At 54.7% G+C, this 14,593-nt stretch overlaps 1 protein-coding gene across 3 annotated transcripts in view; it reads left to right on the forward strand.

The window, feature by feature from the left end:
- The window catches only part of VDR (vitamin D receptor), a 56,519-nt gene extending 49,880 nt beyond the window's left edge, over nucleotides 1-6,639 (forward strand). For all 3 annotated transcript variants that reach the window (XM_032644811.1, XM_032644812.1, XM_032644810.1), the window contains 3 exons: nucleotides 1,583-1,734; nucleotides 1,904-2,020; nucleotides 3,289-6,639. In XM_032644811.1, coding sequence (XP_032500702.1) covers nucleotides 1,583-1,734; nucleotides 1,904-2,020; nucleotides 3,289-3,548 — 529 coding nt within the window. In that variant the 3' untranslated portion in view covers nucleotides 3,549-6,639. The remainder of the gene's footprint in view (nucleotides 1-1,582; nucleotides 1,735-1,903; nucleotides 2,021-3,288) is intronic.
- Nucleotides 6,640-14,593: the final 7,954 nt, after the last annotated feature.

A 14,593-nucleotide genomic window follows, 5' to 3' on the forward strand; every position in this document is an offset into this window, starting at 1 on the left:
ACAGAAAGAGAAAGGGAGGAAAAAGAGGAAGCAATTTGATCTGTGGGTCCTGCCTTTTCCTTGTCATTGTTCAGACAAGCCCAGCTCCGTGACTCAGAACAGTGGAACTATTCATGAGCCTCTTGACTCATCAACACATAGCTGTCGACCCCCTCCTCATGCTCAGGGCTCAGTGAACGGTGTGAGGGCAACACTAAAGTCATTAAGAGGTGGTGCTGGGGCTTCCCTGGTGGCGCAGTGGTTGAGAGTCCGCCTGCCGACGCAGGGGACACGGGTTCGTGCCCCGATCCGGGAAGATCCCACGTGCCGCGGAGCGGCTGGGCCCGTGAGCCATGGCCGCTGAGCCTGCGCGTCCGGAGCCTGTGCTCCGCAACGGGAGAGGCCACAACAGTGAGAGGCCCGCATACCGCAAAAAAAAAAAAAAAAAAAAAAAAAAGAGGTGGTGCTGGCCCTCAGGTAGCTTACGATGAAGAGCCAGAGACAAGCATCTAAAGGACAGAGAGAGACAAGTATCTAAAGGACAGAGAGAGACAAGTATCTAAAGGACAGAGAGAGACAAGTATCTAAAGGACAGAGAGAGACAAGTATCTAAAGGACAGAGAGAGACAAGTATCTAAAGGACAGAGAGAGACAAGTATCTAAAGGACAGAGGCAAAGAAGGGGAAAGGGTAAAATAGGATTACAGGCAACGTGCGGCAGGTCGGAAAGGAATGGCTCTGATTCTATGAAGAGAATCGAAGGGTGGAGGGATCCAGTGGAGACCTCACTGGATTCAGGACCAGAAAGGTGGGGTGGAGCAGAAGATGGGCGCTCTAAGCTGGAGCTGTCCCACGTTCAAAGGCCTGAATGTGGAGTCGTCCGATGTTGTTAGAATGGGGGGTTGGTGGAGTCTGTGATGGGAACGGGGGCTGGAAAGACAGGTTGGAGCCAAGTTACGGCGTATGGGCTTGATCCTGGGGCATTAGATAGTCAGTGGGGATTTCTGAGCACAGGAGTGACACGTCCCTGTAGCAATAGTAAGAAAGGTGAACGAGAGACTTGACTCCAGGAGTCCAGTAAGAGGCAACTGAAAAAGATGCTGGAGCTCTGAATCAGAGCAGCCCAGTGGGAGTGGGAGTCCAGAGATGTCCTGGAGACAGAGTTGACTTCACTACCGGAAGGACCGAAGGGCAGGAAGAGGGAGAGGGACAGAAAGCATGGGAACCACTGGGGATGGCTCTGGCCATGCTTTTGCAGATGACCATATTCATGCCATAGCCCTGGGAGCTTCTTCAGGCTCTATCTTCCTAACCCTAGAAGAGCCATGGCTGCTCCGACCTTGGAGACCCTAGAAAGTCACTGGGTTTTCCGTGTCTTAGTAGCTGAGCTACATCAGTTGGCATTTGGTCACAGCTTTGAGTTGTTCTCAAGTCATTCTCCCTCAAGAAACAGGCTCGTTCTTTCCAACCAGGCTGCAAGCTCCTCGATGGAGGACCCAGGGTACGTGCTGGTCACCTGGCAGGTGTACACCTGTCAAAGCACCACACTGATTTGCATGAACCAGTAACCTGACCTCCCCCCCCCGCCGCCCCCTCCCTGGCAGAGACCTCACCCCCGAGGACCAGATCGTGCTGCTGAAGTCGAGTGCCATTGAGGTCATCATGCTGCGTTCCAACCAGTCTTTCACCATGGACGACATGTCCTGGACCTGTGGCAGCCCGGACTACAAGTACCAAGTCAGTGATGTAACCAAAGGTGCGGCTGGGCTCTGCCTCCTCCTGCCCCGGCTCCACCCCTCCCGGGGTCATGGGCCCCACCAGGCACATCAGAGGGAGTGCGGCAGCACCAGGGAGAGAAGGGTGAGGGTCGGGCCGGAGGTGGGGTGGGGTGGGTGCCCACAGCAGCTGGCCGTTCTCTCTCATAGCTGGACACAGCCTGGAGCTGATCGAGCCCCTCATCAAGTTCCAGGTGGGGCTGAAGAAGCTGAACTTGCATGAGGAGGAACACGTGCTGCTCATGGCCATCTGCATTGTCTCCCCAGGTACCTAGCAGTGTGGGGAGCAGGAAGGAGGAAGTCCCGCTGGGGGCCAGCAGGGAAGATTGGAGGGAGAAGTGAGCACAGGGAGAGACCAACAAGGAACCACCCTCTTTGCTGGGTCTGCCCAGCCCGTGTGCTGTGTGTATGTTGACGGTTCCCTCACTGCCCTTGGCCTCGCCCTAGCAAGACCATTGGTGATTCATGGGTGGGATTCGGAGGAACCAAACAGATGGGGCGTCTCAGGCCACAGGCAGTACTCAAGCTCTGCTCTTGTGTGAACTGGACTGACCTCTGCTGACACTTGAGGTCCGCTGGGGATGGGGCACAAAAGCCTGGGGCCTGATAGGAGGTTCTGCTGGCCTGACAGACAGTTTAGCTGACTGATTTTGGAGGCAGGGTGCTGTGATCCTTGAGCTCTTCTGCCTGTTTGGGGTGGGAAGAGGGAGAGAAGCCGAGGAGGGAGGTCCTGTGGTTCTGGGGATGCTGGATTCCTGATGAGGCCTCCACGGGGACTGTGTTCAGAGAACAAGCCAGTGGCCTTTCTCCAGGGATGTCTTCCTGGGCTGGGGGCCCAAGGAAAGGACATGGGCGCCCCTCCTCCTGGCCAGTGAGCATCCACTCACTCATTCATTCATTCACTCAGCAATGATTTACTGGGCTTCGGGCAGGAACCAGGCACTATGCTGGCCATAGGGACTCAGCGGCAACCAGGACACAGACTTCTCTCCCAGGAAGTGTAGAAAGAGACATGAAACAAATACTTTATTTTAAAAATAAAGAAGTACGCGATACATGATGCTACAGAGGGTATAGCAGAAAGTGGGAACCTGATGTCGTCTGGGGCATGGAGGTACGGGGTCATCAGGGATCGCCTTCTTGAGGAAGGTCCTTTAAGCTGTTACCTGAAGGGTCAGCAGAGTCAGGCAAAGGTGAGGGAGCTGAGTTCTGGGCAGAAGGAAGACAAATGTGAAGCCTGGAGTGCAGAGAGCATGGCTCATCGGGGTCCTGATGACAGATGGAGCACAGAGACAGAAGGAGAGAGAATAGGTGGGGACAGGCCCAGGTGGCCCGCACACGGACCTGAGACTTGATCCTAAATGCAACGGGAAGTGGCCGAGGGGCTGGGGAGGACTGTGGTGTCACGGGTCAGCAGCCGTCCAGGAGTAACCTGGGAGGATGCTGAGGCTGGGGGTCCGTCTGTGTGGGCGGGGGGAGGCCGAACGGTGAGGCAGCTGTGGCTCAGAGCTCCTCGCCCGCCCCTCTGCCCGCAGACCGTCCCGGGGTACAGGACGCTGCGCTGGTCGAGGCCATCCAGGAGCGCCTGTCCAACACGCTGCAGACCTACATCCGCTGCTGCCACCCACCCCCAGGCAGCCACCTGCTCCACGCCAAGATGATCCAGAAGCTAGCGGACCTGCGCAGCCTGAGCGAGGAACACTCCAAGCAGTATCGCTGCCTCTCCTTCCAGCCCGAGTGCAGCAGGAAGCTCACGCCCCTCGTGCTCGAGGTGTTTGGCAGCGAGATCTCCTGAGTAGGGCGGCCTGCCCTGGCGCCTGGGCGGGGCTGCCTCTCTGGGGCCAGAGGCTGCCCAGCTCTCCCCACTCCTTCTGGAGTTCGGCCCCTCCTCTCCCACTTCCCCTCTCCGCCCAGCCCGTCCTCCCTGCTGCCCAACCTAACACCAGGTCCCGCTTACCTGCAGGCCACGGGCTGCCCCCAGTGCCTCGAGACCTCAGTCATGAGGAATTGCTCTTTATTGGACAAAGAATCTCGAATGGGGGCAGGGGGCAGAGGCTGAAGGTGGGCCCGTGCCAGGGGATACCCCCTCCCACACTACAGAAGTGGCGGCTGGCTGGTGCCGAGGGAACAGGCAGGCGGGAGAGACGCGGCCATTCCTCAGGGACAGAGATACCCTCACCTCTACCCAGCTCCAGGCCCACACGCCCAGAGCCTGGTGGGATCACCCTTCCTTCGCCCCACCCACGATAAACACTGACCCATGACCTACACCTCATCCTGCTGCCGCTCTGTCCTGGGCAGTGTGCCACAATGGGGCCTTCTCCCTCTGCCTTCCTACGCTGGCCTGCCTAGGACACTCACTGCCAAGGAAGACCAAAACCAAGGTGACTAAGGTCACAGCCTCCCCTCATCCACCTCTGCTGGCCAAAGGGCATTTGCCTAACCCCACGGTGCCCACCTTCCTCCCATCGCCATGGTAACATTCTCCTCCAGAAGTAGCTGTGGTAAGATGGGCTTTCTCCCCATGGCGGGGGCCACTGGCCCAGAACCCGTGTGCTGAGAGGCCAAGGAGGGAAGAGAGCAGGGCCCAGGCAGCGAGGGGACAGGCAAACCCAGCCTGAACGTAAGAGTAGTCGATGGAGGCCACACCTGTCCTGCCGCCAAGCCCACAGCTCCTCAGCCTGGAGCCAAGGGGTTGGCCGAGGCGGGGGCTCTCCCTCCAACAATCCACACGGCAGGACTGAATGGCCCCCAGGCTTCAGAGAATCGTGGGCACCATCCTCATCCTCACCCTGCCAGTGCCTTACCTCCCACCCCAGAGAGAGAACCGGCCGCAGGCTCCAGGGCCCTTGCGCGGCGGCCGAGGGCGCTGAAGGGGCCTGATCCTGGGATGGCCAAGGGTGGTGACCCAGAGGCCATCCCACTGTCTGAGCCCCAACAGCCTGGAGAAGCAGGTGCTGCTCTGCTTACCAGCGGGGCCTCATCTTTCCCACCTGGCAGGGTGGGATGGGGGAGAGGAATTTCCAGACCCCCAAAAGCCCAAGCCCTCCCTGCCCACCTAGTTCTGCTTCTAACACTGCTGTCCCCCGAAGGCAGTGCTTCAGCACCCAGGGTTGGGGGACAGTGGGTTGGCCTGGTGGCTGGTCAGTGAGAGCACTTCGGCAGGGGTGGGGGGTGGGGGGGGGAGTCGGGCGGGGTAGTTCCTTATTCCCACCCCCCACCCTGACGTCAAAAGGGACCTGTGAGGCAGGGCAGGGTAGGGGCACCGAACCTCAAACTCCCCCTATGCAGAGCAGCTCAGCAGGTGGGCACTCACAGCCCGTGTACCCGGTTGGGCTTCTCTGGGGCGTGGGTGACAGGCACGCCGGAGCAGAGCAGAGAGGGCTCCTCCAGGAGCGACAGAGGGTCCTTCAGATCATACTCAAGTTTGGGGAGTGCGGCCGCGCTTGCTGTCTCAGCCAGGAGGAGGTGGTGTCAGCGGGACCAGCCTGCGTCCGCTGTTCCCTGAAGACCCCGACAGCAAACCAGCTTACCTCCACGACAGCCACCAGCGTCTGCTGGCCAGTGTTTCTTCATCTGACAGCCACCGTCCCTATCGCAGAACCGTCCTTAGACTCAGTGTGATGTCTGTTAGGTGGGGCTTGTCTTCAGACTCCATTTAGGACCACATTCTAATATAGCGGGTAGTAGGCACCACTGATGAAGCGATATTTATGGGTGATGACGTCCGTTGTGAAAATTCTACACGTTGATTACTGTTGTTGTTATTTTACAAATTAGGGAGAGACCCCTGGGATTTGACTTTAGCTGCAGAACGCATTGGTCCAGTTGTCAAGTCAGTGGCAGAAAGGGCTTGAAAATCTCTGACCCAGTTCAATCCCCTTGTTAAAGAAAACTGATGCTGAGAAGGTGTGACTCACCCAAGCGCGTGTAACTAGTTCAAAGCAGCCCCAGGACTGGACCCGGACTTTGGACTTAGGGTCCAGTGCTGTTTTCACTACATCATGCTTGAGCTCAGACTCCATGTCCCATGCCCCTTTGTGGCTGACCTCATCCCTGGGGGAAGCCCTGGGTTTTAGACAGAGCATGTCCAGATCCCAGATCCCTGCCTTACTTCCCTGGGTTGTCACCCCACTGACCCATCAGGAGGAGGAGAAGGGACACCTCAGCCTGTGTCTCAATGTGAATCACACCCCCGCCCCAGTGTGGCCTTGGCCGGATGGGGTCTCTGCCACAGCTCGGTGTAATGCTGTTGCCTTATCAATAAAATGCATCTGTCCTGTACTGTCTTCACCCTCCCGGCGCTCCCCTGGACCTGCCTTCCCCAGGCAACATGACAGGACCCACTGAGAACGCCAGTCCCTCAGCCCTGGGGCCCGTGACAGCTCAGTCTAGTCCCAGAGGGAAGTCCAGCAGCCGGGAAGATGAGAAAAAGTGAGGCTCCCTGGGGCTGAATTGGGAGACAATGTTATCATCTTTTCTGTTTTAGAATGAGAGAATGTGAAGGTAGACATTCATACATCTCAACCTTTTTAACCTATATTATTGGAAAGCTAGGAAAGTCTGCACCAAAAATGCCAAATAAACAAGATTCTGGGAGATAGGAAAACCCTTCTCTGGCCGACTGGAAGAAGTGGGAGAATCTGAATGAGGCCAACAGGGAAGCTTGGAACGTACAATAGATCTGGTTAAATCTGGGAATAAAGCAGCAAAGAAAGCTTTGAAGAGGGCCTCCTGCGTGATTTCCAAAGAGAAAAAAAGTTTGCCAGAAATTTGTCAAATAAACCAATGAAGAAAGCTCTACTATGGTAATAAAGATGGCGCATACTTACACAGCACTTACTCTGTGGCAAGTACTGCTGTAAATAAATGCTTTATGCAAACCAGCTTGCTTTATCCTTATAAGGACCCTAGGGGAGATGGACGACCATTACTCTCATTTCGCAGAGGGGATAATTTGCCCAAAGCCACAGTGGTGGCAAGTGAGAGATAGGGTTTGAACCCTTGGCAGCTGGCTGCAGAAGCCATTAATTACCTACTACCCTGTACTGCTTCGTACTGAGCTGAGTGGGCTGACAAATGACAGCTAGTCATGCCAGCTCTCTAGTAAAGTGGATGTAAGGGAGATTCCCATTCCTGAAGTAGGCCTTGGGATAGAGAAATTGGAGGTACTGGATCCAACAGGGCTGTACTCTCAGGAAGCATTCAGTCACATGTGTTGGGTCCATTTCTGTGTGGCCCTTACCTGAGAACCTCAAGGATAGGAAACCAGGCAGCTGTTGACAAAAATGTGTCTTGTATTTGAAATGCTGTGCCAGTGACTTGGCCAACTTCAAGTGACTCCTGTGAATATATAGGACTCCCAAAGGGCCCTGAGGAACCAATGTACCCCCTCCATTTCCAAAAAAAAGGGGGGGTTTATGATAAAGGGCAGCTTTCGTTAAACACACAAGCAAAAATAACTAACCAAAGACACACGTGGTCATCTGCAGGAAAAATCATGCAAGGAAAACATAACCAATGTATTTATTTACAATAAGTTGGCCTAGGGACCTGTGGCTGTGATTTAATTTTTCAGAAGCATCTGAAAAGATTTCAAACCAAATGTGTCAGTGGGGGAGGGGATGGGAATAGAAGAGTTGGGGGTGGGGCTTGAGGGCCGTTTTGTCAAGAAAAGTGAATGGACTTAGGGAAAGGAAACCAGCAGCTGCATAAACGGACACAGGCTCTGGCAGGGGAAGCGTGAAGACATGTCCTTAGAAACTGTTAGGAGACTCTTATTTAGCATTTTGATAGATGATCCAGAGGAACACAAAATCTCCACGGCCGTGTGTTACAATCAACATTTCCAGGTAAACAGAGAGGAATGCACTAAAACGTAAATTTGAATTTACATTAAAATTCATTAAAATTAAATAAAAGCAAACATTAAGCTCTGCACTCGCCACGTGTTCAGCACTCAGTAGCCCCAGGGCTATGGGAATGGACGGTGCTGGGGCAGAGGCTGGGAGTGGTGATGGGGGGTTGTCACTGCTCCAGACAGCTGCTTGGAATCTCTGCACTCAGACATGCCGTATATGGTATATGAGATAGTGTTGCAGGTCGGGTTCTGGGGAAGCCAACTCTGAAATGTAGATGGGAGTGCAGGAAGTTTACTGGGGAGGGGTCTCAAGCTTGGGTGGCAGGGAAGAAAGTGGGATTGGGTAGAGGGAGAAGGGCTGCCAAGCAATCTCAGCAGAGATCTCAACCAACCCTTATGGGGAGCTCTGAAACTGGGATGGCCCTTTGGATTGCCCCAAGTTGAGGTGAGGGAGCGGGCTTTTACATTCTTACATCACCCCGTCCTTGGATGCAGGCTGTCCCCAGGAAAAGTTACCTCTTTTCAGCCAAGGGCAGGTAGGACTGGGGGTTGTTTCTTCACATTTTGTGCAACCTGACGCCTTGGGGAGGGACCAGAATGCTGCCAGGCCCTTCTTTTTGGCTCTAAGGAGGGGGGGTAGCCATAGTTCCTGGAGCTCTCTCCAGAGGGGTCGGGGTGGGGGTGGGGGGCGTTCCCAGCCTCTCCCCAGCTCTGTACTGTCTAGTGTTTTTTTTTTTTCCTCCCGAAGTCATGTTGAGCTTCACCACTAGGTGGTGCTACTGCCCTATAGGGACAGGTTTGGGCCGCTCGCCGGGCCGCTCTCCCCCACTCCCTCCTCCCTCTACATCCTGCTCCTGCTTTTATAATTCTGTGAAGGTGCCTGGCCTGCTGTGCCTGGGGCCTCTGAGCACCTTCCCTGCTGGTCCCACGTTCCCTCTGAGGTCCAGCTCGGTTGTGCAGTGCTTTTAGTGTCTCCAAGCACAAGTGTCTCCAAGTGTCACACTGAGCCCAGTGCTGTGGACACAGCGAAGAATAGGACAGTCGCTGCCCCCCCAAAAAGGTACAGTCCAGGGGGAGAAGACAGACCTGCAAAGAGGCCATCACCAAGCAGCACAAGCAGAAGCCAAACGCTTAATGGCATAACCTGCTGGGTCCCTGTCCTGACTCTCCCACTTGCTACCTTGTGTGACCTTGGGCAAGTGACAATATTTTTGAGCCTCAGAATCTTCATCTATACAATGGCAACAATAGTACCTACTCCTAGGTTCGTTCTTGTGATATAACCTGTGTAAATCACTTTTCACAGTACCCGTGCTGCCAGCATCGTTAGGTTGCAGAGTGAAAGGGTGGTCAAACAAGTTTTCATTGCAAGTTGACATTGCTCCAGTCCTCTGACCACTGGTCCTTGCTAGGCTCTCTTTACTGGTTCCAGGGGGATCTCTTTGACCCCCCCATACAGATCTCAGCCTCTGGAGCTATGAGCCCCTGCTCCGTGAATATCTACAGGGGCTGGGGGAAGGCGTCATTGCTCCATGTGGCCACCAGGAGGCAGGTGTGCCACTTCATAAGCCAAATAGGCTCGAATTGAAACAGCCCGGCTGGAGAGAAAAGGGTGGGAAAGAGATGGGAAGGTAGAGACAGAAACACGGGGAACTCTAGTTAATACTCTCTCCGGCTTCTTTCAATTATGGTCTTTCTTTGCCAGCTTCACTGCCTCAATGACCACCACCACCGACTTCCCGGCACACACATTACTGACCCATAACTAACGTCAGTATTCGCTGGACAGAAGTGGTTCCTGCCCAGAGAGGGGGAAATCAAGATGAGCCTCAAGAATCAGGTTTGCCCCATGTAGTTTTTGTGTCACAGTTTCTATTCGTTTACCCTGGCGTTCTCTGGACCCATGTTCCCTTGGCGAGGTGCACAGCCAGCACGATGCCGCCTGTCTGCCGCTCCAGGAAAACGTGTCATTGTCCAGACTGTGGGACTCGAGCCACGGCCACGTCCAACCACTTGCAGCTCTGACCGTGCACTCGGCGGGCTGCTTCCACACCAGCCCTTCTCAAACGTTTTGTTCTTTGGACCCCTATTTGGACTATTAAAAATAAAGAGCCCCCCAACCAAAGAGATTTTGTTTATGTGGGTTATATCCATCAGTATTAACCAGATTAGGAACTTAAATTGAGAAGAATTTTAAATACCTATTAAATTTTTTTAAAAACCATAATGAATCTAAGTTAACATAAATAATACAATTTTTATTAAAGGTAACAAAACAAATTTAGTGACAAGAAGGTATTGTTTGACAGTTTTGCAAATCTCTTTGATGTCTGGCTTCGTAGAAGGCAGCTAGATTCTCAAAACTGGTTCTGCGTTCCATCTGTTAGGGTATCACACACGATGGAAACCTTGGGAGACTCCTCTGTACACAAGTGAGAGAATGAGCGTTAAAAAGGCAAACGATGATAGGGTTTCCCTGGTGGCGCAGTGGTTGGGAGTCTGCCTGCCAATGCAGGGGACGTGAGTTCGCGCCCTGGTCTGGGGAGATCCCACATGCTGCGGAGCAACTGGGCCCGTGAGCCACAATTACTGAGCCTGCACGTCTTTAGCCTATGCTCCGCAATAAGAGAGGCCGCGATAGTGAGTGGCCCCCGCTCGCCGCAACTAGGGAAAGCCCTCGCACAGTAAACAAAGACCCAAGACAGCCAAAAATCAATTAATTAATTAATTTTAAAAGGCAAATGATGTCTTAAGTATTAATATGAAAGTAGCTTTGACCTTGCAAAGCCCCTGAATGGGGCTCAGGGATCCACAGGGGTCCCCAGCCTACACTCTGAGACCCACAATGCACACTTTTCTAGGCCTTGTTTCCTCGGCCAGACATGCCCCACCCTGTCCTCCATCCCCCAGTTTTCTCAGCTCAGCAAACCCCTCCTGATCCTTCAATTTCCAGCTCAGGTTCATCTCTTGCACAAATCCTTCCCGGAACTTCACAATGCTGTACCCTCCCTTGCCCCATCCGGGCAGAATGGTGCGCCCACTCTATGGTAGAATGAAGTGTACATTGTTGTGTGTTTTAAATTTCTGGTTTGCCTTCGGGGCTCCCTACCAGACTGGAACAAAGGAGGGATTCCATAAATGTAGCTGAATAAATACATGTATGAACGAATGAGTATGAGGCAATGTGCCGCCCACTTCTGTCAGCATCTAAAAGATCTGATCTTCACAATAGATGTCAAATTAAAAAAAAAAAAATTCTGCTTGGGTTCCTGCTGGAAGATGAAATGCAAACAGACTTATGCAAATTTCAGCACCTTCCCCCTGAACTTTGGAAACTGAGAAGTTAAGTCCCTGTGGCTTCAGAACCCACATGCTAACTACCTCTCCCTACAGCACCTGCCGTATCTCCCTCATTCTGCATGTGGAGGGTTGGGGTTTTGGTCCAAAATGCAGAATTTAGCATTTAGCCCTATTCATATCTATCTGATTTGATTTCTCCCACATTTTAGCCTGCTCAAATCTTTTGCATCTTCATTTTGTCATCCAACATTCTGACCATTCCTCCTGGCCTTGCATCTTCCAAAACTTTGCTCCGCAGACCACGTACAGAGCTGGCTAAGACAGGGGCAAGACGATGCCTTTTTGCAGGTTGACACTAGCGCACTGACCAGACTTGGGACAGGGTCCCTACCAGAGGGACTTGACTTGGGTTCAGTTGTTCAAGACCTCACTGGGAGAAAGGGAAGGGGTGGGTAGTGAGATTGGGTCTTGGGGAGGCGGGTGGATGCCTTGCAAAAACCCAGGCATCCACAGGAATTTGGGAAACTTGGCAACACTCCCACAACACTTCCCTCTCCAGGACTCAACAGTCTTACCCCAAGTCTGAACAGATTCTTAGAGAATTAGACCAGATCTGAGCCAAGGCTCACGGATCCAGGGATACCTGATATAGGGGATGCAGGAAGGGGTGGATCAAGTACCAAATTCCAAGCTGGATTGTTCTGCAAATACTGTCTGAGCTGGACTCGGGGAAGAAAGACATAGTCTCCTCCATAGATTCTGGTTGCTGAGAGGGGAAGGTGGCGAGCAGACCTCTCCTGAGGCATCCGTACCTCCTCGGTGAGAAATGGAGAAGTCACGTGCAGCCCATCCTGGCAGCCCTCATTTAGCTCAGCGGGGTCTCCCCATTGTCCTCTCCACTTGCACTCAGACTCCCACAGGGCATCCGGAAAGGCCCTTGCCACCCTGACCCAACCCCATCTAATTACAAATCCTGTGAACATCTGTGGCAGCCAGCATGGGGCAAGGGCAAGGTGAGGTGAAGTGAGCGCAGGGGCCCCAACTGTGTCTGCACCTGGCTCCTGTTTCGCTATTTGTCTCCCAGGAGGGCCAGGTAGAACAAGCAGCCCATCACGAAAGGCTCAGCCACCAATGCCAGCCCAGCCTGGGTGCGGAGGACCACAAGCAGCCGGGTTCAGAGTGTCAGGGAAACCCCTCCCCGCTGTCCCCTTTGTTGCCCCCAGCCCCACAGATTTAAATGTCTTCCCCTCTCCCACCCTGGAGCCCTAGGAGAGCAGCAGGGAGGAGACGGTGAAACAGCCCTGGGTGATAAAGTGGGGATGGGGAGAAGTGATAAAGGGGATGGGAAAGAAGCCAGCCCCACTTCCTCTCCGATAGGGACCCCGCCCCAGGGGCTCCTGCCTTCTGCTGTGTTCACAGGAAGGCCTTGAGGTGGCGGAGGAGTGGATGGGAGGGGAGCAAAGGGAGCATTGTCAGTGGGCAGGATGCCAGTAGACTTGGGAGAGGACCGTTCAGTTTGTTGTTGGTTCCTTCGCATGCAGCCCACCGCGGGCCTGCAGGGGCTGGGCTGTGGGCACGGAGGCAGAGGGAGCCCAGGTGCTCCCTCACACAGCCCCCTGCCCACGCTGCACCAATCCCAGCCTTGAGGGAAGCAGCCATGGGGGTGAAGGATGAATCCTGATACCACCTGTCACTAGCTGTGTAACTTGGCGGCAATGACGTGAGCCCTCTGGGTCTCGGTTTCCCCACCTATGAACAGGGTCTTTGTGCAGCGAATGGGAGGAAGCTTGCAGGGCCTCCTCTAGGGGAGCAGGTGAGAATAGCAGAAGCTGCAACGAGGGGGGAGCAGGATTTGAACTACCTGCCGGACTGCTGGCAGCTGGACTTGCTGTCTCTGCTACAGAGCAAAGATACTAGTTGCGCTCACTTGGAAGGTGTTGCGAAAAGTAAATAAGTGAACACACAGCATTTAGACTTGGGTCTGGTTGCAGTAAGTGCTTGGTGACTATCAGCCTTGGTTATTAAAACTTTCACCACTCTCTCAGGGATCCTCTCCTCTCCTCAGTCGTCGTCCTTCCAACATACACACATCCCGAGTCAGGACTAGAGGAGGTGGAGGCTGGGACTCACAGGTGGGCTCCTCTTGTGAAAGACCCAGCCTTGCTCAAGCCACCCAAGGAGGGGGAGGGCCAGGCCCATGGCACCCCGTTCCAGGCCAGGGCTCTGCTCCCTCCCATTATCTCCTCCTGCAAAGCCGCCTCCACCCATCAACCCCCAACAGAGATTACAGACCCTCAACTGTCTCCAACTGCCCTGATTCACGATGAGGCTGGGCCCTTGCCACGCCACACACACCCCATCCCCCCGGCTACCCCACCTCTGTCCCGAGGTGGAGGGGAGGCTGCCTGTTTCTCGGGGAGCTGGGGGAGGAAGGGGGGGATGGCCAGGAGGACACGGCCCCCACCCCGGGGCTGCCTCTGGAGCTCGAGAGGAAAGGGGGAGAGATCTCAAAGGCCCCCAGGCTTCCTCTGTCTCTCTTATTTCGGCCTCTCTGTGTCTCCAGGCCGCGTCTGCAGTTTCTGCCTCCCTCTCTCTCTCTCTCTCTCTCTCTCAGGCTGCTCTTCCCCCCACGCCCAGAGCACACCTGGTTCCTCACATCAGATAACCCAACCACAGCAGCCCCAGCGCTTCCAGCAGCTCCTCCTCGCCCCCTGCCCTCTTCCTCCCCCCGCCTCCTCCACCTTGTGGCTCCCTGACTCACCTAGATTTCCCTGGGGAGGGCTGGGGAGGGGGTCCCCAAAGCTGTAAAGCCTTACTGTTTAATGAGGGTGTGAGAAGACTACTCTTCCTTTTCCTGCCCCCCCAACACACACACACGCGTGCACACACGCACGCGCACAGATATGCACGCACGCGCACAGATATGCACGCGCACGCGCGCACACACACATACACATGCACGCACACTGGAAACTATACCCCCGTGCCCTGTTGGAAACAGAATGAAGGGGAGGGAGGGACCTAGGGGCCAACGCTGAGGTACGAGGAAAATCCAGCCTGAGGACGTAGGGGGCGGGGGTCGCAGAAAGGGGTTCCATAGCTCCCCGCTTCTAGGCCAAGAGAAGCTTCTTCCCTTTTCCTGCTTGTGTGAGCTCATCCGGAGTCTCGGCAGGCCCTGCCTCAGGCCAGGGTCCGAGCTGGGGAAGTGGGTGGACGCAGCCTGGGCCGTTCACGGTCCCAGCCCCTGCCTCCTACTCCCCAGAAAAGGCCGGGTAGGGAGGGGCTAGGGGTGGGGACCCCCGTGGAGGAAGAGGTGCTGAGAGTGTGGGGTGCTGGGCTTGGGGGAGAATTGGTCAAGATATGTGGGAGGGGGCGGAGTGGGACACAGGAGGGAGTGGGATACAGGAGGGAGTGGGACAGGACCTGCCGGGTGCCCGGGAGCTGAGGCTGGACGTTTTAATGCCTCTTGACAACAGATGAATCATAGGCAAATTATGTGGAAATAATGGCATAAATAAAGATGTGTTATTTCAAGGCCCCAATGTGCGTTGCTGGAAGGGAGCTGAGGGGGGCGGGACAGAAGGCTGCCCAGGCCGGATGGTGCCTGTAGTTGGGGGCCCAGGTAGAATTCCCGTGGGGGGCAGTGGAGGTGATAGCCCACTCACTCTCTCGTCACCTTT

The sequence above is a fragment of the Phocoena sinus genome, chromosome 10, assembly GCF_008692025.1.
Source record: "Phocoena sinus isolate mPhoSin1 chromosome 10, mPhoSin1.pri, whole genome shotgun sequence".
Taxonomy (NCBI): domain Eukaryota; kingdom Metazoa; phylum Chordata; class Mammalia; order Artiodactyla; family Phocoenidae; genus Phocoena; species Phocoena sinus.